The sequence below is a fragment of the Propithecus coquereli genome, unplaced genomic scaffold, assembly GCF_000956105.1.
Source record: "Propithecus coquereli isolate 6110/MARCELLA unplaced genomic scaffold, Pcoq_1.0 Scaffold28, whole genome shotgun sequence".
Classification (NCBI taxonomy): Eukaryota; Metazoa; Chordata; class Mammalia; order Primates; family Indriidae; genus Propithecus; species Propithecus coquereli.
Genome location: NW_012148396.1, coordinates 7,612,250 through 7,636,347, shown reverse-complemented (window position 1 = coordinate 7,636,347; position 24,098 = coordinate 7,612,250). Strand labels below are relative to the sequence as shown.

At 45.5% G+C, this 24,098-nt stretch overlaps 1 protein-coding gene across 1 annotated transcript in view; it reads left to right on the top strand.

Moving 5' to 3' along the window:
• The window catches only part of COL22A1 (collagen, type XXII, alpha 1), a 253,420-nt gene that overhangs the window by 210,624 nt on the left and 18,698 nt on the right, over window positions 1–24,098 (top strand). Inside the window, exons 48-55 of the mRNA XM_012648005.1 lie at window positions 201–254; window positions 4,288–4,341; window positions 8,004–8,057; window positions 12,645–12,698; window positions 17,038–17,091; window positions 18,472–18,516; window positions 19,347–19,400; window positions 21,038–21,091. Of these exons, the coding sequence (XP_012503459.1) occupies window positions 201–254; window positions 4,288–4,341; window positions 8,004–8,057; window positions 12,645–12,698; window positions 17,038–17,091; window positions 18,472–18,516; window positions 19,347–19,400; window positions 21,038–21,091 (423 nt within the window). The remainder of the gene's footprint in view (window positions 1–200; window positions 255–4,287; window positions 4,342–8,003; window positions 8,058–12,644; window positions 12,699–17,037; window positions 17,092–18,471; window positions 18,517–19,346; window positions 19,401–21,037; window positions 21,092–24,098) is intronic.

Below are 24,098 nucleotides of genomic sequence, written 5' to 3'. Positions count from 1 at the left end.
TTTGTTTTTTATAAATATTGTTAGATAGTTTCTCAACCTATTGGTAAAAAGGAGGTTCTTTTTGTTGTCAGTGTCTTTAACGAAAATTGTTAGTGGGGTTAGAAGGTAGATTCTCAGTTACTTCCTGAAATTTGGTATTTGCACACAGTAAGAAGCTTTTTATGAGTCATTTTTAAGAATTGCCTCTCATGTTTTCCTAGGGTCATCCTGGAGTTCCAGGTTTCATGGGGCCCCCCGGAAACCCTGGACCACCAGTAAGTAATAATCTTTAATCCTTTCCTCTTGTGGCCTTGGCATTTGAATGCACATCTCTCCTCACTGGGCGTAGTATCACACTGGACCTGTCTCTTCTTTTAAGGTTTGGGCTGACATTGGAAAGGTGCCCAGGAATCAACTGAAAGTGCGGGTCCCAAAGGCACCTGGGGGAAAATGCAGAGGAATTGAGTAGCCTTGATAGACAGTGTTGGGGCTGGAGGACATTGCCAAGGACAGGCAGACCTGTTTCTTCTCTTCTTCATTTGAGTTTGGGTGGGTAGAAAGCCTGTATTTTAAGGTTACGATCTCAAGGAAAGAATGTAGAAAATGAGAAAATGTAGAAGCAGCTTTCTCCATTTCATGGGAACCTGTCCCATGGTGAGAAGCTCTGGGAATCAGAGAGTACCTATATAAGCCCAGATTTTCCTGGATTTCCTGCAATCAATAACAATAATACTAACTACATATGATTATTATTTATTATTACTATTTTAACAGTCCATTTTTTATTATTCTAAGGTACTTGTTGTCATTGTAACTGTAGCAACTATTATTAATATCATCTCAATTATATTCTGATTTGCCCCTTGAGCAAATATGCTCTCTGCTCTTGTAGTAGCTGTAGTCTTGCTGTTGACTGATGCCTTTCTTAGCATTCCTCTCTCCCTTCAGCCTGGGCTCCCACAGATTAGTTATGTTACTCCTCTGATCAAATCCAAGGCCATTGCAGCCCACATAGCCATTGTGGTTGCCATGGCAACGGGCAATGGGACTTACTGTCCCTTCCAAGCCCGGGATTTAGTCCCCTGGGACTTCCCACATGCTCTCCGTGAGACCCAATCTCCCAGAGCTCGCAAACAGAGGGCACTGAGATTAGCTAAAAGACCACTGTAAGGTAACACACTTCACATGGAGAACAACCTGCCATCATAAATAGTGAAAAAGAGGTTCAGTTAACATGACGAAGTTAAAATGTATGAAATTAAGCTTGCTTTGTCTTCTTTTTTAGCAACTTCTAACTGACTTCTAATTGTTACTGTGCATTGTCTATTAGAATAAAGTTTTAAGTGTATTTTTTTGAACAAAATCATATAAGACCATGAAACAACATCTTTCACTTCAGGATTGACTTTTACAGCAAACTTATAAAAGGTAAATTACCCACAAAAGTACTAGAAGCTTTCTCAGTTTCCCAGGAAGCCTGCCTTAAATCTTTGTCATTTTTCTCCCAAGTGCCTTTGACATTGAAATTCTTTTAAATTTCTTAACCTGCTCCAACGCTGCCATGTGCCCATTTGTGGAGGAGATTGTAAGTGACTGATCAGTTTGCTGTCATTTAACCTCACAAATTCTAAAATTCTTTCAAGATTTACAATTTCACTTAGTAAATTGTTGTATGTTATATTTTCACGTGTTATTGGGTTTTGCAGCATCTGACAATTGAATGATAAAGGTGGTGACACAATGGGTAGTGTAGAGACGTGTTAGTGTTAAGCAAGGAGGGACATATGAGAGGGAACTAATTTTATCAAAAAGAATAGTTCACTTATGAAAATATTACATCATGATGACTTTAGCATCCCTGAAGGACTCAGAAACTGCATATTGGGTTAAAGCCCCATCCCCACTCCATCCTGGTAGTTCCAAAGCCTGTCACTTGTCTCCAAGACAAATGAAACCCTGGTGTCTTCTAATCGGAAAGTGCAGCATCTTAGAACTCTGACAACTGCAGGAAATGGCTCCTGGCTTATTCTTCTCATAGATGATGAATCTATGATGATGAATCTGAGGCTCAAAAACAATCATAATCAGAAGCCAGCTTGTCTGTCTTCAACTGATTAATGCTTTCAGTTCACTCGGCAGATGTTTATTGAGCTTCTATTTTGTGCCATGCCTTGTGCTGTGAATTGCCTTTGGGAATGGATGCTAAGTCAGCTGCCCATATAGGTTCAGCAGCCAATCATGCAGAAGGAACTCCAGAGCAGAAAATTAGCCCTCCTGGTCATGTATGCATTGTTTTGTTTTTGCTTTTTATCGTTGCTGTCTGTTTTTGATTGCTCATTGTTTGTCAGCCCCTGTCCAAGGTACCTGGGGATATGGTTACCAAGCTAACAAGGCTCTTTCTCTCAGTGTTTATTTTCTGGTAATCAGTTAGCATCTTCTTCCATATAAAACCATTACCCTGTTTCCAGTATGCAGTGGGGGATTTTATTCCAACTTCCCAAGTTTTCAGAGTCTAGAATGTCAGAAGCTTTTGTTAAAGTTATGTAGAAAAATCCAGATTGAAGTAGAAACTCCATTTTTATGCTGGCTTTGAACTATACATGTAATTAAAGTATCGACCTTAGTCTATTTGTTCAAATAGTATCAGCATCCCTTTATTTCATGCACATTTACTGGGTCCCTACCTAGTAAGAAGAGGTAGAGATAAATCAGACTGCATCCTGTCCCAGGAATTTGCTGTGCATTAAAAATAAGACAGGTTTTCCATAGCTAAATCAAATTTCCTTGAGGTCCAAGACCATGGTGTAGTCAGTCATTTTTATATCCCTAAAACTTGGCTAGTACCTGGTACGATACAGGCACTCAATAAGTGTGTATAAAATAACTAAATAAAGACTGCCAGAAAGATACTAATAAAGTACAATGAGAACTTCCTTGTTTATACTTCCATATTTAGTTGGTATCTGCAGTGTTCCTGGTCTTGGTGTGGACAGTAGACACTTATATTTATTAATGGAAGACCCTTTTGGGAGAGCCCCTAGCATGTGTCTGGTGGTGGCTAACTCCTTATGTGTCACTTGTTCAACTCTCTCTACAACCCACAGGAAATAGGTGCTGTTCTTTTCCTCCATTTTACAAAAGGACTAAGAAGCAGAGGATTGAAGTACTTTGCCTAGGGTTACACAACCAGCCATTGGAGAAGTAGGATGTGGACCCAGGAACTCTGACTCTAAGAGGCTGCATCCTAACCAATACTCTCTATTCAGGCCTGATTACCTTGTATTAATAAACACTGCCTCACTTAGCCCTCCTCTCTGTAGGGTGTGGGCAATTTCTAGCCCTTCTCTGCCAAGGAAACTGAATCTTAGAGATCTTGCATGATTTAACCAAAGCTAGTAAGAGGCAGAGTGTGAATTAGCCTAAAGAACCAGTGCCTTCATCACCCAGCCAGCTCAGCTCCTAGTTTATCCATTGATTCAAGAATGCTGAGTGTCTTCTATATCCCAGGCACTGTTTTAGCTCCCATGAGGAAAGAATAAAAAGAAAGTCCTTGACTTCATGAAGTAGGATGTGTGGGAGGAGGGAGACAGACAATAAACAAATAAGTCGATAAGCATGAGCCCGTCAGACATTGGCAAGTGCTACAAAGAAAAGACAGAAAAGAGTCCTGACTGGGATGGTGAAGGGCAGGGGCTTTCAATTTGGGGTCTATTAGGGAGAAAAACTCTCGTTAAGAAACTGATATCTGAGCTAAGACCTCGAGGAAGGGAGGATGTGGCCCTGTGGATGCACGGGAGATGAGAGTGCAGAGGAAAAAGCATATGGAGGAGTCCTGAGGCAAAAGTATTCCTGGGGCTCACTTTGCACTGCTCACTTACCTGCATAGAACTCTTCTTCCATTATCTATGCATTTTTCCATCCCTGAGTGACACAAGAAATTGCCTTCATAATCTCTTGGAAGATAAATCCAGTTGTTAATTTATTACCTTCCATCCTGAAGTGTTGCCTGATAATTAGCTGAAAATGTCCACTCTGAAGTTAGACCATTTTCTGTTTTCTTAGGTATGACTGGATGGTTAATGTTTCAGCCCTTCCTAAAACGGGACTGCTGTTCTCCCAACATCTTGCATTTCCAGAGAATAGCCCAGCCTGATGGGGAAGGCAGAAGCACATTTGATATAATTATGGTTCAGGCAGCTGGGAGAGGGCTCAGAATTTAACATCTATCCATTGCTTTGAGTACAAAGTGAAGGGGGCTGATGACTTCTTTCTAGGTGGACACAAAACTATCTATCTTGTCTTTTTTAGGGGGCAGATGGAATTGCAGGAGCTGCTGGACCACCAGGAATCCAAGGGCTGCCTGTAAGTTCCTTAGGGGACAGGATCTGCTTTCTGTCTGTCTTTTGGCCTTTCTAGAACTTCACATGTTTGCCAACCCTGCCCTGGTCCTCTGCACTGCTGCAGCTCACGCACTTCGAGGTTCTATCCCTTGCTACAACTTTATGATGGAGCCCTCATTACTTTGCCACTAAAGCAAAGGTTTGGATGAAATGACCTGGCCTTCTGTGATTCCAGAATTCAGTTTACAACTACCAGTGCAAATAGACCCTAGATTTAGGCCACATAACTCCATTTCTTGTCAATGTAGTTTCCATTTTGAGCAGGTTCAGGAGTGTGGAATGACTCAGAGCTAACTCACTATGAGCCTGTGGTATTGGCTGGGTGAATGCCAGGCAGGAGGTAGCCACTGTTATCCTGATTGTTTGAAAGAGGAGAGCGGAATTTATTTTTTATTTATTTATTTATTTATTTTTTTGAGACAGAGTCTCACTCTTTTGCCCGGGCTAGAGTGCCGTGGCATCAGCCTAGCTTACAGCAACCTCAAACTGGGCTCAAGAAATCCTTCTGCCTCAGCCTCCCGAGTAGCTGGGACTACAGGCATGCGCCACCATGCCTGGCTAATTTTTTCTATATATTTTTGGTTGTACTATTAATTTCTTTTTATTTTTAGTAGAGACGGGGTCTCGCTCTTGCTCAGGATGGTCTCAAACTCCTGAGCCCAAACAATCCGCCCGCCTCGGCCTCCCAGAGTGCTAGGATTATAGGCATGAGCCACCGCATCTGGCCGAGGAGAATGTAATTTAAAAAGAAGTCACCAGTCAAGATCCCAAAATTACAACTGGTGGAGTTGGCATTTGAACCCAAGGCTTTTACCTAAAAAAACAGATTATATTCATTTCATGAAGCTGCCAGAACCACTCTTGGTTTCAATGCCATAAAGCAAGGGGTGGACCACAGTTTAGTAGGTATTGGAGTAGTAGCCACTACCTACTAAATACATGGCATTTAAAGGAATATGTAGTACACTGATAGCCCTTGTCTCATCTGATTGTCCTTCCTGCTTTAGCTCTTTAAGTCAGAAAGGTCCTGAATCATTATCCCCATTTTATAAATAAGGAAAGAATGAATTGGAGAAATGAGATGATCAGTTCAGGGTCACACAGTGAGGAAATGTCAGAGCCAGACACAAACCCCAGTCCATGGGGATCTCACCAACGTATTCCAAGGCTAGCTAGCAAGCAGGTCACCCCTACCCTGGTATCTCTGGACTCATGAAGAGGTCACCTTAGAATTTATTTAGAGCAGCTTCTCCCTTTTTAAAAAAGAAAGACAAAGCCCAATGGGGTTAAATCACTCATTCAAAGTCATACGAGAAATTAATGTCTAAATTGGGAGTTAAGTCAATTCACTGTTCTTTCCACTATTCCACATTGACCCACTGTGTGGGGTGGCTGAAGCTGGGGACCAGAGGGAAGCTGAAATTGAAAAATAATAGCCACATGGTTCCTTTTAGGACAGTCACCTGGTTAAACCTTTCTGAAGCAACTTAGCTAAAAATCCCAGGACAAATATAATATAAAGCCTTGTGCAGGCAGATTTGTATTGATTCTCAGACAGCAAAAGATTTACCAGATAAAAGCCAATGACCTGTTCGCTTGGGGTGAATACAATGCAGAGCCCAGATGCAAAACCATTATATTCCTAGAAATTAAACCATATTAAATAAGATGTTGATTCCGTCATGGGACCCCTTGGCAAGGTATGGCAGCACTTGAAGCTGTCCGTGGTCCTGATACTTTACCATAAACATCAAACCAGAATATAGTTGAAGTTTTCCTTGTTCAAAGAGTGAGTATTGATAGTTACAAAAGAGAAATTTAAAAAGAAAAGCTAAACAGGACATAATAATAATAAGATGCTTGCACATTTAAAACGTGGCTATTTTATTTTGAATTAAAACATAAAACCATTTGTTAATCTGTTTGACATAGGATGAAGGCCTCTACTTTGATTTTGGATAATGAATGGGGTCCCTTATCATTATTCTTGTAAAAAGAATATCCACCTATCATTTTTTGTTGCTTTTTTAAAAAGTGGTTTAGAGTATACAACATATGTGAAGCAATATAAATGTAGAGTTCTAAGTTGTTAGGATTTCCCCCTAATCTTTCATAGCTATGTAATAGCTATCTATTTAGACAGTGAGTGGTGGGCGAATCATGTTTATCAAATATTTTCAAAGCCCTAACCTAACTAGCGTAAATTTCAATGGGTTATTTAATAAATAATTAAATCATATACTTTCCATAGCAAAGAACTTGTGCAAACAGGCTGAGGGACAAGCAGGCTAACTCACCTGGTGAAAGCAGAGGAGCAGGGTATACTGTGGTGCCAAATTAGGCATAGACTTTTGGAGAGAATGGAGGGGCTGGTTTATCATGGGGGATGGTTAAGCAGAAGTCGATGAAGAGTTTATCATATTTTAACTTCCGTGCTTTCTGCCAGTGGAATTGCTTTCTAAATAAAGAGAAGTCTGGTTGTGATGAGAAGAGCACTGGACAGGGAGTGAAGAGGTGGAGTCCTCTCCCAGATCTGCCAAAATCCTATTATGCAACTGTGCCTTTCTCACCCAAGACTGAAGAGAATGGTCTAGTACAGAGCTTGGCAAACTTCTTCCATAAAGAACCAAATAGTAAATATTTTGGCTTTGTGGGCCATTTGGTCTTTGTTGCAGCTACTCAATTCTGCTTTGGCAAGGCAAAATCAGACAATATATAAACTAATTGTGTGACTGTGTTCTGATAAAACTTTATTTACAAAACTGGCAGAGGGCAGAGTTTGCTGACCCCTGTCCTAGATCACTGGTGTTTCCATACTAGGGTCTTTGAAACAATTAGCATCCAGGAAGGAATCCAGGAAGCTCCATTATCAATATTTAAAAATCCCTAATGATAATGAAGTCTCTGTCCCAGGTTGACAAAAAATATCTACTTTATATGCTTTTGTGTTTGTGGGTGTTATAATGTAGGGGAAGGGTGAATATTTTGTTTTATTGTGGTTATAATTTTGCACTGGTGTAAGTGGCAATATGTTTAGGCAATCTTCAAGTGTCACGCAACATAATAGCATAGAGATCTATTTTATGAGGGCAAGAGATACTAAAAGCAACCATTGATGGTAAAGTTTAGGAGCCTCTAAAGAAATGATGAAAATAATCAAACCTTCTGTTATACACACCCCCTGGTCAGCTGTCCACTTGCATAGGCTCCTGTATGCACGACACTTCGAGGTGAAAGTACTGTTGTCTGTGCTGTATGAGTGGAGGACCTGAATTTCAGAAAGGTTGGGGACAAATGCAGCATTGGATCTGGACCCAGGTTTTATGGACCCCAAAGCCCCAATAGCTTCTTTCCACTGGCCTTCCAATCACCAGTTTTCCCTTAGCTTATGTAACATGACCAGAGTGAGTCCTGATGTGCACACCAACGTGGATAAGTATGTCCTACCCCAGGGCGCCTCACTACTTTGTGCAAGGCACATCCAGGAAAGCAATGAGGCTGCAACAGAAGCACACCTTGCTTCTAACCAAACACTTGTTCTTCTAGCCTGTGAGACAGCAATCATTCGCTTCCAGAAAGGCTAATAAGAAATTTCAAAGTGTTTTTATGTCTTGGATCTTTTAGGGGAAAGAAGGTCCTCCTGGCCCTGAAGGCCCTTCTGGAATACCTGGAATCCCAGTAAGTGGTGTTTGGTTTTGTTTTAGAAAAACCTAGTGTCTCTTTATAAAAAACAAGCAAACAAAAATATATTCTACCACTGTTACAGCAAGGCATGGCCGCTATGGGAATTTTGAGTGTTATAGAAAATTAGAATAAAAATAATCAAAATGATCACTAACTTGTTTATCAGTCAAAGTCAACTAAATTTTTGGAGGAATCAGTCTTAATCTTGTTCTTCTTTTATACATATATTGGCTGTTGCTTATTTATTTACATAGTATTTTTTCTTTTTTCTCTACATATGTATATATATATATAATTATATATATAATTGAAACAACACATATGTAATACATAACTACTTGTGATATATAAATGTTTTCCATTTCCCATGCTGGTGTTAAATATTCATAAACTTTGCATACAATAAATCCAATGAAAGCACCATAATATATATGATCATTCTTCTGTTGCCCCATAAATGTTAGCATTTTTTTAATAAAAACTAGAATCGACAATTTTATCCATAGCATTTAAAAATTTCTTTATGATTTCTTTAAGTGTGATTTACTTGTCAGAGTACAACAATATCTAAGTTTCTTGATACATACTGCAAAATTACTTTCCAAAAATGTTGTTCTGAACTTTGCAATTTAATATACTTCCCAGTAGGGTCAAGCTCTGCAAAGCATTTGTAATAAGGTTTCTCCAGAAAGGCCACATACTGCCTTCTGCATTGAGAGTGAATTTTCTGTGCCTCTGGGTTTGAGCTGTGCCTGCTGCTGCAGCATCTACTCTCTACAGCCCCCCACCCGCCCCCCAAGTCTCCTCTTTTGTTCCAGCCACACTGGATTCCTTTTGGTTCCTAGAACAGGCTGTCTGCTCTCCTGCCTCACTGGACACCCCCTCTCAGGCCACCAGGATGCCTCTTGCTCTCTTTCACTGCAGATGCCTTCGATTCTTCCTTTCTAGTCCCGGGCATCGCCCTTCCCTGCCCCAGGCTAGGATGTATCCTGTCTTCCTTTCCTTCTGAGCATCCATCTCAGCTGGTAATCACATTTCTATTGGTGTAATGGATTCATTAGTCATCTGTTATTCATTGATTTGATCAAATCCCTTATTCAACAAACTCCAATTGGGCACCTACTGTTTGCTAGATCCAGGGACATAACATTGAAGAATAGCCAGTAATCATGGGGTTCTCTTCTGGGCTATGGATTCTATGTGAGCTGGAACTAAATCTGCTTTCATTCAGCCTTGAGTCCCCACCATAATGAGCACACAGCGGATATTAATTAACAAAATATGTGGATGAATGGGTTTCTTTCACAGAGCCTTCCTCCTGGGATACTGATACATGTTGTCCTTGACTGAGAGGGCATTTCCTAAGCGCCATCAGCTGCCCTGTCTGAACCCTGCAACCCAGAGGTTAGGTAACCTGTCCAGGGCATGCAGATCTGAGGGGTGTGCTGGGATGTCAGAGTTAATTGCAACCCTGGAGGCTGGGGTGTCGTAGCAGCTAGGAAACATGCATTGCTTGAACTCCAGCAGTGGCAAAGCCAGGGAGAGAAAAGTCCAGTTTAGATTTTGTGTCAACCCCTTATCCCCTATGTTTTAGAGTACTGCAGAAGAGGAAAACAACCTCGTATGCAATTAAGTCATTTTCTTCATAATACCAACTCCTTTCTCCCACCTTTCCTTTGCCTCTCCCTCCCTCACTTCTTTTCTTCCAGTGCAAATCCCATCATGTCATTTCCCTTCTCATCATTGTGCTCAGGCCTAAGCCAATGCTGGGCCCCATTATGTCCCTGGCGCCTGGTAGATGGACCACTGCTTTCTTCCCTGTTTCTCTATCACCCCTGCCCCCTTACCTCCACCCCCATGCCCCTCACTCCCAGCTACTCTAACCTACCTTGTCTCCCACCCACAGATCATTCCTGCCTAGGTTACTCTTCCTCTTCCTTTGGCCTGGGCAGCAGAAGTCACAATAGCTGTCATGTACCTTGTGCTCACTGAATGGAAGGTTCTGTGCAAAGCTCTTTCTATAAGTTAACACACAGCACCCTCACAACAGCCCCACCAAACTGCTCTTCCCGAGGTCTCCCCTAGAAGTCATTCCCTCCCAGGAGACACCCTCGAACCTCCCCAGAGGGATTAAGTAGGAACCTGAGCTGTGCTCTAAGACGACTCCTTTCATCCTGCACCATGGCAGTTAGGGCATGGAACTATGCATGCCTGCTGGTGTTGTGTCTGCCTCACCCGCCCCCTCCCCAGCAAGCTCCCGGCCTGAGCCAGCATCCGAGGTGCCAGACATACCCAGATGTGTCCCAGCCCTCAAGGAGCAGTTTCATGGAGAAGCCAAACAAGAAAGAAATAGACTTTGAGGGGGTACCTGGGGCTTCCTGGGAGAGGTGACACTCAAGATGATTAGGTCAAGTTTTCTAGGTAGAGAAAGTTGAGAAGTGTTGGGAAGAAGGTATTCAGGTTGAAGGACCAACCTCAAAAAGACATGGATGTATTATTTACTTATACTAACATAATAACTTTTTTTTGTTTGTTTGAGACGAAGTCTTGCTCTGTTGCCCTGGGTAGAGTGCAGTGGCATCATTGCAGCTCAGTGCAACCTCACACTTCTGGGCTCAAGCAATTCTCCTGCCTCAGCCTCCCAAGTAGCTGGGACTACAGGCATATGCCACACCTGGCTAATTTTTTGATTTTTAGTAGAGACAAGATCTCATTCTTGCTCGGGCTGGTCTCAAACTCCTGAGCTCAAACAATCCTCCCACCTTGGCCTCCCAGAGTGCTAGCATTACAGTCATGAGCCACTGTGCCTGGTCAAGAAATATTGATTCCTTTCATTTCTGCTAGATGCTGGGAGAGATGCAAGACCCCGTAAACTTTCACTGACATTCAAACACCAGCATTAACTTCCATGAAGTAAAACAATGAATCTCTCCATTTGTTGAAGGCCAACTCTGCGCCATGCATGGTGACCCTTTATATGTGGGTTACCACATCAAATCCTCATTCTGCAATGTAGATGTGAGGATCCATATTTATTAAAGGTGAAAAAACCGGGGCTCTGAGAAGTTCAAGATTTGCTAAGTAATGCACAGTTAGCAAGGGGCAGCCTTCCTCTCCAACAAGCCACATTTATTTCTCAGATTATTAAGTAAGCCTCAGCATTTTCTCAAGTCATGTTCTTGCTGCTCGCGGGGGACCACGTGTCTGCACCAGGAGTCCCCCAGGTCTCCCCTCAGCCTCCAGCCTCAGTTTGCTGGTCTGTCTCTGATGCGTGTTTCGTCCTGTGCCACTGCTTTCCTTTCTGTGCACTGCTATCTCAACCATCCTCCCCACTGCCTCCACGCACAGGGAAAAATAGTTTTTGGAGGTAAACTTTTAATTGAAGAGGATCAATACGAAAGTTGGTTTATTTGGTATTAACACAGTTATGCCAGGAGCAGCATTCATGAGGAGTTACAGGTGCACATAGAGCACTGAGACTGTAGCCAGGTCAATAAATTTTGATCCCTGTCCACGGTGGCTTCTCATCCAGGCCAAGGTGCTGATGTTGAAGTCGCTGGCAGGGAATAGAGTACGATTTTATTAGCAGCTGAGGCAGCAGGGGCAGCCACATCACAGGTGCTGTTACCAAGACCTGTTTTGTTGAGCATTGCAAACAGAAGCATTGGCCCTAAGCCCCAAAGTGATTTTGCAAGGCAGCTTATCCTCTCTCTTCAGGAGAGGAGGCAGTAAGGAGCTGAGAGCTTCAGTAACTTTCCCCAGACACATGCCCAGTACGTGCGAGCAGGATTCAGTCCTCTCTTCGTTGGACCCAGCTTCCTTCTGCGTTGGTTCTTGCTGCTTTCTTTCCCCAGCACCTGGGTCCAGGTGGCCCAGGATTGGAACCTAAGTCTGCTGATGTCATAGCCATCATCATACAGAGCTTTCATTCCCATCTTCACAGACTCCTGAAGAAATCATCGTCTCTTACATAAACATGAGGATTGTAGCAGCCTCTCTACAGCAGGAAGTGGGCTAGTCGTGGCCAGGAACAGGTGGGGGAATCACAGACTCATAGCTTGAGTTCATGGAAAGAAATGAAAAATACCCATGGCCTTTCTGTGACCCAAATATGCTCCTTGCTGTCATTCACTGAGCCCTCATGTATCCCAGGCCCTGGGCTAAGTGCTTTCCTGCATGTTTTGAATGTCCTCATCATCTTCATCAGCACCCACATCTCCCTTCCCAACATCTCCATGTTCAGCCAGACACGAGGCTCAAATGTCCCCAGTTTGACCTCATGAAAATGTCCAGGAGGAGCTTCCTTAGATAAATAGCGATAATAATGACATTATTGCGAAACCGGTTACTTTTCCACTGTGTACCGGGTCAGAGTGCGGGTCGGAGACCCACAGCCAGAATCTTGCTGTTAGGGAAGAAACCAGGAAATCAGAGCAATTCTGTCCGTTGAGATGCCCCCTTAACGCAAACTGTGAACACAGCTGCTGGAATCTAGGCGGCCAGACATGCCGAAACTGCATCTGCCTCTCCCTCTGCTCTGACCATCTTTGACCTGATGACCAAACTGAGTTTCTCTTGCAGGGAGAAGAAGGCAAAGAGGGCAGAGATGGAAAGCCAGGTCCCCCTGGAGAGCCGGTAAGGGGCTCTGAACTTCTAATCACCTTACATGCCAAATCCATAATTTCTCAGTAACAACCGCTCTGTGATGAGGAGCTATTGTGAACCAAGCACAAATATAGGTATTTTCTATGCATTCTTTTATTTACTTATCCCAACAACCCTGCGAGGTAAACGCTACTGTCCACATTTAAGGCTGAAGAAAATGAGTCTCAGGGAAGTGAAATGAAGACCCCAAGGTCACTTGATGGGCTGGGGACAAAATCAGAACCTGAGCCCAAGGCTCCTGCCCACCTCTCCATGGTTCGTCCCATTGCCTCTGGCAGCCTCAGTCCTAGTGCTGTGGGAGGGGACGCTGGGACAGATGGCACGGCCTGAGTAGAAATCTGGTGTCTGAAGAGACCGTGGTACCCAATGAAAACTTGGGCAGCACCTGCTGGCTCCAGGCCTTGTGAGTTTGCTTTTTTTTTTTTTTTAACTCTGGCATAGAATTTTTGTTGTTTTGTTTTTGTTTTTCTTTAATGTCCACTGTCCAGGAACACACAATGAGATGAACCACGTTCCCATAGGACGTCTCTAGAGCCCCAGTAGCTGTTGTTGGGAGTGTGTAGGGGTTTCCAAAGACCCGTATGTGTGACCTCAGGGCTGTGCACACTGAGGTTGCCTGTGGGTCGGGGATCTGCGGTGATGAAGATCCTTCAGTTCCTGGCAGCTCTGGTGTCTTCCCAGAGCCCTCTTACAGCCACAGCACCCAGGGGACAATGAAGAATGACATTGGTGGTCTAGGGACTTGGGTTCTCCAAATGTCCACCAGTAGGAGACTTGTTAAATGATGAGATGTCCACTCAATAGGATACCAAGAGCTGCTGGAAAAAATGAGGACATTTTCTAGATACTGACACAGGGCTGTCCATGATTGATCGTTAAGCGAAAACGCAAAGGGGGAGACCTTGTGTGTAGTCTCGTATTACATTTTTCCTAGTGTTTACATAAAGGAATTCTTGGAGACTCCATAAAACACTAGCGAAAGTAACTTCCATCCATGAGAGGATGATTGTCAGCCAAGGAACAGAGGAATGAGAAAGCAACTTTATACTCCACAGTATTTAATCTTTTTGTTATCTTTTTAAATTTTTGAAGCTACGTGTATGCATTACTCATTGACAAATTAAGTTTAAAATACAGTGATTAAATGAAAATACTTTATGCCAAAATTTCAACAGCAACAACAATAATAATAACAGTAATAAACTGGCTCTGGACACAGCCACACTCCTTACAGGCTCTGTGTCCTGGGGCGAGTCAGAAGGCATCTCCGAATTTCAGTTTCTTTTTAAATAGAATGAGTATAATACACCAACTTGCCAGAGTTGCTGGGGAATCAAAGGAGGTGAAAATTTTGTTCAGTGCATCAGGCTTATTTGACTAATAATTATTTTAGTAAGTTACTTTTCCCCACTGCCCTAGTTTTAAGTCCTGGTGAGGTCAGAGCTGCAGAGCCTTTAGAACCACTAAGTGGAATTACATAAAAGTTTCTACAGTGAGGTTGATGTTCCATTTAATTTGTGTGGACCTAAACTATTATGACTCATTCCGAATCTGATGAAACTTGCTGGAAGCACCTCCTTTATCATTTTACACTGTGCTCCAGATGCTGAGACCAAAATTCACTGCTGAGAGGAAAAGAGAGAGCTTTCAGCAGCCGAGCAAAGTGAAAAGTTCCTGCTGAGTCGCTGCAGGCTGGCATCTAGCAGAGCTGCCTGGGGAGGGCAGATGGCAGCCAGCCTGGGTGACAATGCGGCAAGTGGGGAGAGAGGCACAGATACCACACCGTGGCTGACAGCTGCTGTGCATGCACCTAGGGCCAGGGGCACTGAGCACTTCATTTTTTTCCAATGTCGTCCCAGAAAAACCTTATGGGGAGTGGGTACCATGATTGCCCCAAGGGGTGGACACTAAGGCACAGAGAGGCTGACAGCTTGGCCAAGGTTGTAGAGCTGGTGAATGAAGCATCGAGGACTCACACTCCCAAAAGCTGACCCCAGAGTTAACTGCTGCAGAGCAGGGCACCTGCCTTACTGCAGTGGGTGTATTATCCCGAGAGGCTGTCATCTGCAGTGCAGGATAACTGAGGATGCTAGTCTTCAGTTACTCTGCTTATGGAATGCCCACCAGGCTAGGAACCAGGCATCTGCTGACGTAGGACCAGGCCTGTTCTGGGTAAGCAATGGTCAAAGCAATGGACAATGCAGGAGGAGACAGGACTGATTCCACTGGACGAGGCAGGACTCAGCCACTCCCACCCAGGGGCAGCTCTTGCCTTGGGCACCCATTCCAGAGTTACCCAGTTGGCTCATTCTCGAGTGTCAGTGCACAGCCATCCTGATGTGTAATCATTCTGAGGAAATTGGCACAGGAATGGTAGAATCTGGTATCCCTAAGATCTCAAGACAAGGATTTGGATGCAGATAGAGCATTTGGGAGGTGATCCCGTGAAGCACTGAGGGAGTGAGGGAATGGAGCAGGAAAAGAAGGAAGTGATGAAAAACAGGCTGGCAAGTGGTGACTCCAGGGGCAGCTGGGGACCCTCTGATTGCTCCTGGAGGCATTAACTCCTGCACACTTCGGCCTTCCATACCTCAAAATCAAGCACCTCCTAAAGTCAGGGAACATCCTCCTTCTGTGCACACCCTTCAGGTCACCTGTGCAGAAGCTGTTCCACAAAGGTCAGGCTCCCTCCTGGGTGAGCCCAGAGGACTCAGTTGGGAAATGGCAACATCTGCTACAGGTGGTGGTGGGGTCCCTCTTCACTTTGACCTATCCCTTCAATTCCTGTATGTGAGGAACACAAATGGATAAAAAGACAGATAGATAAACAGTACCTAGATAGATGGATACATAGATGAATGAGTGGATGGATAGATACACAAATAGATGAATAGACAGTGTTGAGTTGCCTGCTTAAGTTTTTATTAAGAGACATTTGAGCATTAATTACAGTGTAAGATGAATTTCAGGGACTCTGGAGACAGAATGCCTGGATTAGAACCCCAGCTGTGTGACCTTGAGCAGATGACTTAACCTCTCTGTGCCTCAGTGTTTCTTCTGAAGGATAATAAGGGCACATCCCCCATTGCATTGCAGTCAGGCTTCCTTGGCATCATAGTGTAAAGCACTCAAGTTGTGCCTCGCACACCGAAAACCTGCAGCAGCTGCTGGCTGTCCCATTTTTCTGCTGGCTGTCACAGTTGACTATGGGGCAGGAGCCAGGCCAGACCTGTGCACCCTCCACCCTCAGTTGCAAAGACCTTTGAGGGAGAATTGTCCCAGATTTACAACTGTGAGAGAGATGCAGAGAAAAGGAAGTGACACCCCAGCATCATACTGCTAGAGTTAGAAGAGCTGGGATAGAAGGATAAAAACCAAACACACCTGGAAATCAGAGCTTTGTGCCTCACTCTTCTCTCTGTAATTTTTTCTCTAAATCTAAGGATGTTCCTTTCCTTCCTCTGTCCCCCTAGTGGGCCCAGGTGATCCTCAAGGTTTATAACCTGTAAAAACGAGGTGGACAAAACATTTAGGGGTGGGCACATCCTCCAGGCCTAGCAAGATTCCCCCACTGGCCGTCAGCCAAACTGGCCATTCCCCCACTCTCCTCTGCTCCCCCGACCCCACCCCTGCCCGCCCCTGACCACTTAATGTGACTTGAGCCCCCCAGGCTTTCATTGGCTTTTATTCCTGGCTTCCTTCTGTGCAGGGCAATGCCGACTGCAGGCAGTGAAGAACTGTAAACAGCAAGACTGTCCTGTAACTTCTGTGTATGTGAGAGGAGGGGAGGGAATAAGGCCCTGTACGTCACAGGCCTCCTGTGAGCAGGTGCAGCTGCTGTCCTGAAAGCAGTGTCCTGCTCCCTGGGTGTGGCACTCAGCCAGAAGGCAGCCTGCCTTTGCTGTTTAATAACTTGTCAAACATGTAACTTCTTTGATCCTCAATGTCGCCACATGTAAAGTGCAAGAGTTAACAGCTGCCTTGAAGTGTTTCTGTGAGTAGCTATAAAGTCGTATAGAAGCAAGACAGGTGCACGATTTCTCATCCACACCGAAGTGCTTCTGACACTGAAAGGGGAGATGAAACCTATGCAGCCAGCGCCAACCCAGGAAAACCAGGAACGTAATAGTCCTGAGTACACGGCGGAGATTTGTGTGGACTAAAATGGACCAAAGTGCCATGGGAAAGGGCTGGCAAGGTGGACAGAGACGGGCTTGTAGAAATAGGATGATATGAAGCACTGGCAGCCAGGAGCAGGAAAATCCTTACAATGTTGTCCTTAAACTCTTCTGTCCTTCCTTACTCTCAGGGCAAAGCAGGAGAGCCGGGTCTACCAGGACCAGAGGGTGCCCGAGGCCCACCTGTAAGTGCTGAGCGTACGTTGTCAACCATAGAGTCAAGCCACCAGCCACATAGCTCATGGCTGTAACACCGTGGGCAGAGCCAGCCGAGACTGGTTGACCCCGGGTCCCAGAAGTCCCTCTCCCCAAGACGGTGGTGTTTCTGTATAATCAATTCATCTTTTTTGTACACCATAGCTGTAAAATTCGTTTTTAAAATTTCAAACCTCATTACCTTGTTGTTCTAAACTTTCTTTGTTCTTATTCTATTTATTATAATTTCAGTGGGTTTTTCCTGGAGAATAGAACCTAAAAATGAGTCTTAATTTTAGTTTCAAAAATTTTCCATAGCTGAAGTTTTTTTTTTTTCCAATTGTAAAAATAACCCATTCTCATTGCATAACAATAGTAATGATGATGGTAACAATAAGGAAAATAATAAGAAAAAAATATATAAGGAAGAAAATAAAGTTACTTCTAATTCTACAACAGAGGTAAATCTCTTTAACATTCTAGCATATTTTTTCTAGTCCTTTTTTGTGTATATGAATTCCAACATCTATATATTTCAATCTATAGCTATCATACACATAGATATATACAGACACTATTTTTTCCATAAAAATGAAATTGATGTATTTTAGAGCTATTGGATTATTTTTTTGCTTTATGTTTTACCTCTTCACAATTTTAAAATTATTTATACAATTCCTTAAATTGTTTTTGGAAAAAATATGATTTTTAATGAAAATCCTAAAATTACCTTGCAAGCAGTAGCAGATCAAAATGCTAGTTCTGTTTCTTTAATGTTCTTTTTCTTTAAAAAAATCAATAAATAATTTGGCTAGAATTCAATAAAGAGGAAATAACACACAAAAATCAATTTTCTTTGTTCCTAAATTCCCCTGCTTTTCAAGTGATTGCCCCAGAAGAAACCTGAGAATGAGGAATACTACCTCTTATGGGGATTATAATAGTGGTCCTGTGTGAGAGGCAGGCCTGGATGTGGCCGCAGGAGTAAGGAAGGGGCCCTGGGTGGAGGCAGCGTTGTCTACAAGGGACCCTTCTGACTCAGCAGCCAGGCAGGCAGAGGTGGTCCAAGGTGGGGAGATCAGGACGCACAGGGGGCTCAGGAGACCTCTGGGGCAATGTCCAACACCCTGAGGCATTTACAGAACAAGCCCCGGCAGCCTTGTCCACAGTGCACAAGGAGCCAGTCACCAAGCAGCTGGCATTGTGCCTGGTACAGGGTACGGCTCAGTGCTCTGCAACTTGTAGCAAATGTGGGTGATGGGGCGAGTCAATGTGAGCAGGGGAGGATGCAGCTGGGGGGAGGTGGCCCAGTGCATTTCCTGCCTCATCAGCATGCTCTTTGGTGGAATAACCTCATTCTCTTTCCCCAGGGCTTCAAGGGACACACAGGTGATACTGGCGCACCTGGTCCCCGGGTAAGTGATCACCTCACTGTGGAGGTCATCCCAGGTGAAACAGAGCGAACACTTTCTAGGCGGAGGTGTCCTTGAAGAGGAGCAGGCCAGTGCAGCACCTTTCCTGAGAGAGGACAGTGGGCACGCCAGCACAGTGGCACTATGGCAGTGTCACCCCCTCTCTTGGTCTTTTTCCTCTGGGTGGCTCTTGTGGGGGCCAGACATTGCTGTGCAGCCAGCCAGTGTGGCCAGAGCAGTCCAGACTCAGGTGTGGTCTCCTTCATCTGTGCCATCACATCAACCTTGAGCCCTGTGAGGCAGGTGCTGTTATGAGGCTGATTTTGCAGAGGAGCAAACTGAGGCCCAGAGGACATGGGTGATGTTCCTAAGGTCCCGGAGCTTATATATAGAAAGCGTTAGCTTTATCCCAGATGGGAAGACCTCAGAGCCTATTTTTTATCCTTTAACTCCTGTCTCTTCTGAATGCCCAAAGTGGAACTGACCCAGCGGTCAGCGGGTTAGACCCCTTGCATGTTCTAGATAAAGAGGAGAAAGCCGGTGTGGAAAGGGTCAGCAGTAGGGAGGCAGAATTCCAAGCGGGTGTGCCAGACCCTTCTTCAGTCAATATTCTTTCCCATCTGCGCTGGTCAGAGATGCAGAGTGTGGCCCCAGGCACTCACAGCTGGCCTCGGGTACCCTGCAGCCCCCAGCTCAGGGCCAGAGCTCTGTGTAGAGAGGCTGAAAGTCCTTTGGGTCTCTCCAGCTCTCCCAGGTCCTCAGATGCTGCTGTGGCCGAGGCACCCAGTAGCCGGAGCATCTCATTCCCTAACATCAGACCTTTCTGTTCCTAGGGAGAGCCTGGTGCCACGGGGCCTCCTGGCCGGGAAGGGTCACCAGGAAAAGATGTAAGTGTGGGTCCTGTGGGGCCTGGCTGGGGTGGAGGTGTCAGGGAAGTGACACCCAGAAACTGTACCACAGTGGCTGTTGGCAGCCCCACCAAGAGACACACACAGACATCATAGAATCAGTCGTCTGCACGAGATTGTGGCTTCCAGCCTAGCAGGTTGGCGCCTGTGCCTTGCAATTGAGGCAGAGGCTTTCCTGGATCGATCGTGATTGGTTTGTCTGTTGGTACCAATGACAGGCCTGTTGGGTCTGCCCTTAAGTGGGCTGGAGAGGTGTTTTAGAGTTTCTCCTGGGTCACTTCCCTTTCCCTGTGAACTCTTTAGTGCTCAGAGCAACGGTGCGCACTGCTCAGCAGTGCTACTTTTTATTTGGTCTTAGGTTCTGCACAGAACAAGGACAATTTCCATCCTAGTTTACAAATGGAAAATCTGAGATCCAGGGAGGTTAAGAGACTTCCTGGAGGTTGCACAGAGAGTCAGAGGCAGGCAGAGACAGCCTGGAGTCCTGGGTTTGCCAGCTCTAAATTCCCCCGGGGGACCAGCCACCGCATGTTTATCCTGTAGTGCGGCCCCACATGTGGGGCTTCTTCCTGGCCTCTTGGGAACAAGTGCTTGTCAGAAGCATGGGCACAAGGTCCCGAGGTCCAAAGTGGTGTCATGCTCACCCTGTGGCTCCCTCAGGACCTGCCTGTAAATGCTGATGGAGTGGACGCTTCCCCAGTGGCTCTTGATGCAAGAAGAGCACGTTGGTTCTTTGGCTGATCTGGAGTGATGGAGCTTGAAGGATTCTTAGGAGAAATCTGATCTAGCTCGCGTGTGTTTTCTTAGCAGTAGGATCCGTTTTGCGACATCATTCTAGCGTGTGGAGCCCCAGGCATATAGCTAAAGGCAGAGCCCAACCCTGCCCTGCCTCAAAAGGGTCCTCTCAGACACTGAAGGGCAGTTTGAAAATCCTGGTTTAGTGCACCCCCTCACTTCAATTTACAGAAAAGGCTATGCAACGCGCCACCCAGGCAGGAATGTGGCTGAGTGCAGGAGCCCAGGATGCCAGAGGATGGCAATGCTGGCTCCCTCCATCTCAGCTGTCTGACTCATTTTAAAACCCATTTTCTAGAGTGTGTAACAGCCTACTTTGTGTAGGAGCTTGTCCAAGTTTCTGCTTTTTCATCCACCGCACAGGTAGGAATATACGCAGGTCATGAGGCTGTTTGGAAGACCGTGTGAGGTAGTGTGATGAATCACCACCGCCTTGCAAACTATACTGTGCTTTGGACCTGGCTGGTGTTTGTCTTACTGTGCTGACTCCGGCATTAGTGGTTCAGGCTATCAGAAAACAAACTTCAAGAGAGCTTCTCCGACTATTTCTCTTAGTTCAAGCCGGAGCCACCAGAAATCCCTGTGGGACCAGGTGGACTATGTTGAAGCAAGTAAATAAATAAATGGACGCACAGATGGGGCTTTCATGCCTTTACTCGTCCACAGGAAGTGACTTTGTCCATATTTAGGACAACTGGCGATTAATGATGACATATTTTGGACACAGATTGTTGGTTCTCTTAGATAATTTGGTGAAGTTTGGTCCATGTTTTCTCATATAGCAACTCTGTGATAACATGACCTCTCTCTGTTTGTTCCAGGGTGATACTGGACCCACTGGGCCGCAGGGTCCCCAAGGACTGAGGGGCCCACCGGTGAGTTTTGCTTTGAGACTAATGGGCTCCACGTTTTCGTAGGGCCTGTTACCGCAGGAATATTTGGTTGATTCACTCTGGTGCAGCTACACGTGTTGTTAAAAAATGGCGATGTGTTAGCAATTGGTATATAGCCACTGCCCTAAGCCTCCTCCCCCACACTCCAGGTTCTTTTCTGGGACCACCCACCCACAATACAAAAATTAAAAAGGTGCCAACCTACCACAGCAGGACCCCTATGGAGGACCTCACCCTGGGGCCTGGCTCTTGGTTTTGGGCCATCCTAAGGGTTGACGCTTGCTCCATGTATTAGTTTCCCAGGTGGCTATAACAAAGTACCACAAATAGGATGACTTAAACAACAGAAATGTGTTGTCTCATGGTTTTGGAGGCCAGAAGATCAAGGTGAGATCAGTGTCTGCAGAGCTGCTGCCTTCTGAGGCTGTGACAGAGAACCTGCTCCATCCTGCTCCCCCAGCTCCGGGGGGTTGCTGGTGAGATTTGGCATTCCTTGGCTCGTGGAAGCATCACCCGATCTTGGCCTTCATCTTCGCGTGGCGTTCTTCCTGCCTGCATGTCTGTCTCCGAGTTCCCTGTTTTACAAGGACACCAGTCCTTACTGGATGAGGGGCCCACTCTATTCCAGTGTGACCCCACTTTAACTAATTGCTCTTGCAATGAACCCATTTCCAAGTAAGGTCACATTCAGAAGTACTGGGTTTTAAGACTTCAGCAGACAAACTTTGGCGCTGCATAATGCAACCCATAATACTCCGTATGTTTGCTAAATGTTTTGGATATCATCCCTGCCTGTTTGTGCACCGAGGCAAATCCTTCTCACAGCTAACAGCAGCCTGAGAGAGGATGGGAGAGGAGGTAGAAAATGTATGTAGGTGTCTAGTGCCGTGCAAAGACAGAGCTTACATCATCCCGTTTAAACCCAGGGGCCACCTCAGAGGGGCTACTGTAATGCATGTGTCTACGCTTTTCGTCATTCATGGGACCCGTGCTAAGGAGAGAATCCCCACTTCAGCCCCACCCCAACCCCACACTCTAGAGGGAGCCACTGTTCAAAGCATTTTATGTATCTTTTAAAATATTTTCAATGCATCTACAAGCATACAGGATACATATTTTTTACGCAGCAGCATTTTATCTTTTGTAACTTGCTTATTTTGTATAACTTGTATGGGTGTGTTTTGAATGGGTAATGGAATAAAAAAATGTGTGAATAAAGCTACCAGATAGCTATATTGGCCTCCTAAGTGGAGGTTACACAGCTCCCCGCCACGCAGCTTTAGCTGGGTTTAAAACTGAGACTTCCTGACACCAGGTCCTGTGTTCCCCACCCTGCCATGTGCTTTGCCTTCCGGATCCTAGCTGTGGAGTGTGTGGCCGGTGCCGTGCACTTGAGTGTCACAGCTTCTCCAAACTCGCCAGGTGGAGCTGTGTTCTCCCCTGATGGGGGCACAGTGACTCAAATGACCCTGGGACATGGATTCTCGATGGGATGATATCACCCCCATGCATCAAATACCGGTTCTTGGGGTGTCAAAAGCTTTTATTCTTTATGTACCAAACACAGGTGTGCACACAGTACCTAAACAGATGCAGAGCTTAACTGTGGTATCAACATTTCATATGGAGAGATTGGAGAAAAAGGTCTAAAAAGGCAACTGGGAAGGAAGTGACAATGACAAAGACGTTGGGAAGTCCTGCCCCACAGCCTCCTGTCCCGGCTCCCCCCTGCTCTCGCTGGGCTTCTGCATCCTGCTCTGCAGTGAAGCCATCTCGGCTTGGTTTCTTCCTCTCCCTTGTTGACCATGTGGACTAGGTTTGTTTCTCCACTGCTCCTGGGTCTCAGTTTTCTCGTCCATCAAGTGGAGGCAGGGAGCTGTAAGAATGCAGCAAGTTAATCCGCCTAAGGGACGGAACAGTGTCTGGCTCCTGGAATGTGCCCCATGCCACCTCTGTCCCTGGAGAAAGGAGGGGGCTGTATCTCTGCTGCTCTCCGAGGGCCTCTGGGCACAGAGCACCACTCACATCCTCCAGGCGTGCAGACACATTCAAAGGCAGAAGAGGTAAAGGCAAGTGACATTTGGAGAACAGTGAGTGCTCCGGGACAGGTGTGTGAAGTGGGGTTCTACAGCTGTCCAGGGTGAGCCATGACGGGCTTCACATGCCACGTGGAGAGAGGGCCGAAGGCAGCCTTGTGGCTCTAGTTTGCATCCATTGATGCTGAGGCGCATTGTAAGAAATTTGTCACCAATAATAAGCTGTTAAAGTTTGCCAAATATTGTTTTAACACATTAGAGCAGTTTCCAGTTATTTCTCTGACAACTTCACTGTCAGCTGGAACTTATGTGCTTTCCTGAGTCAGGAGAAGGTTCCTAGCCAGCCCAGCAAGTTCACACAACCTTGAACTGGACACTGAAAATTTATGGGTGACTCCATTCATCACTGTGGTGACTGTGAACGAGCGAACGGCCTGAAAGCTTTTGTTCTGCTTTCCTTAAAATCTGCAGTCACACAGCAGTAAGAGTAGCCCATGGGGTGACCACCCCGCAGCCACCAGCCTCCAACAAACCTTGGCAGAGGTCATTGCTGGGGACTGCATGGGGCATTTACATGATTCATTCATTGAGTTTTTCCCATACCCTATGAGGCAGGTGCTACCACTCTCCCCATTTACAGATGAGAATGGAGGCACAGAGAAGTCTAGTAAGTTGCCCAAGATCCCACAGCAGTTAAGTGGCAAAGCTAGGATTTAGACTCCAGCAGTCTCCCAGCCTGTGCCGGTGCCCTGGGCCTGTCTCTGTGTGGTGGCCCTTACCTTCCCACAAGGGGAGGACTAGAGGAAGAAAGAAGAGAGATATCATTTCCATAGGGATGAGCCAAAGCACATATTTTTAGAGGGACCCAGATGGGTTGGTGGGTGGAGGAAGGTGTAGGGAGGAGCGTCATGCAGCCTCACGGAAGGGCGGGGCGGGGTAAACAGTCCACAAAT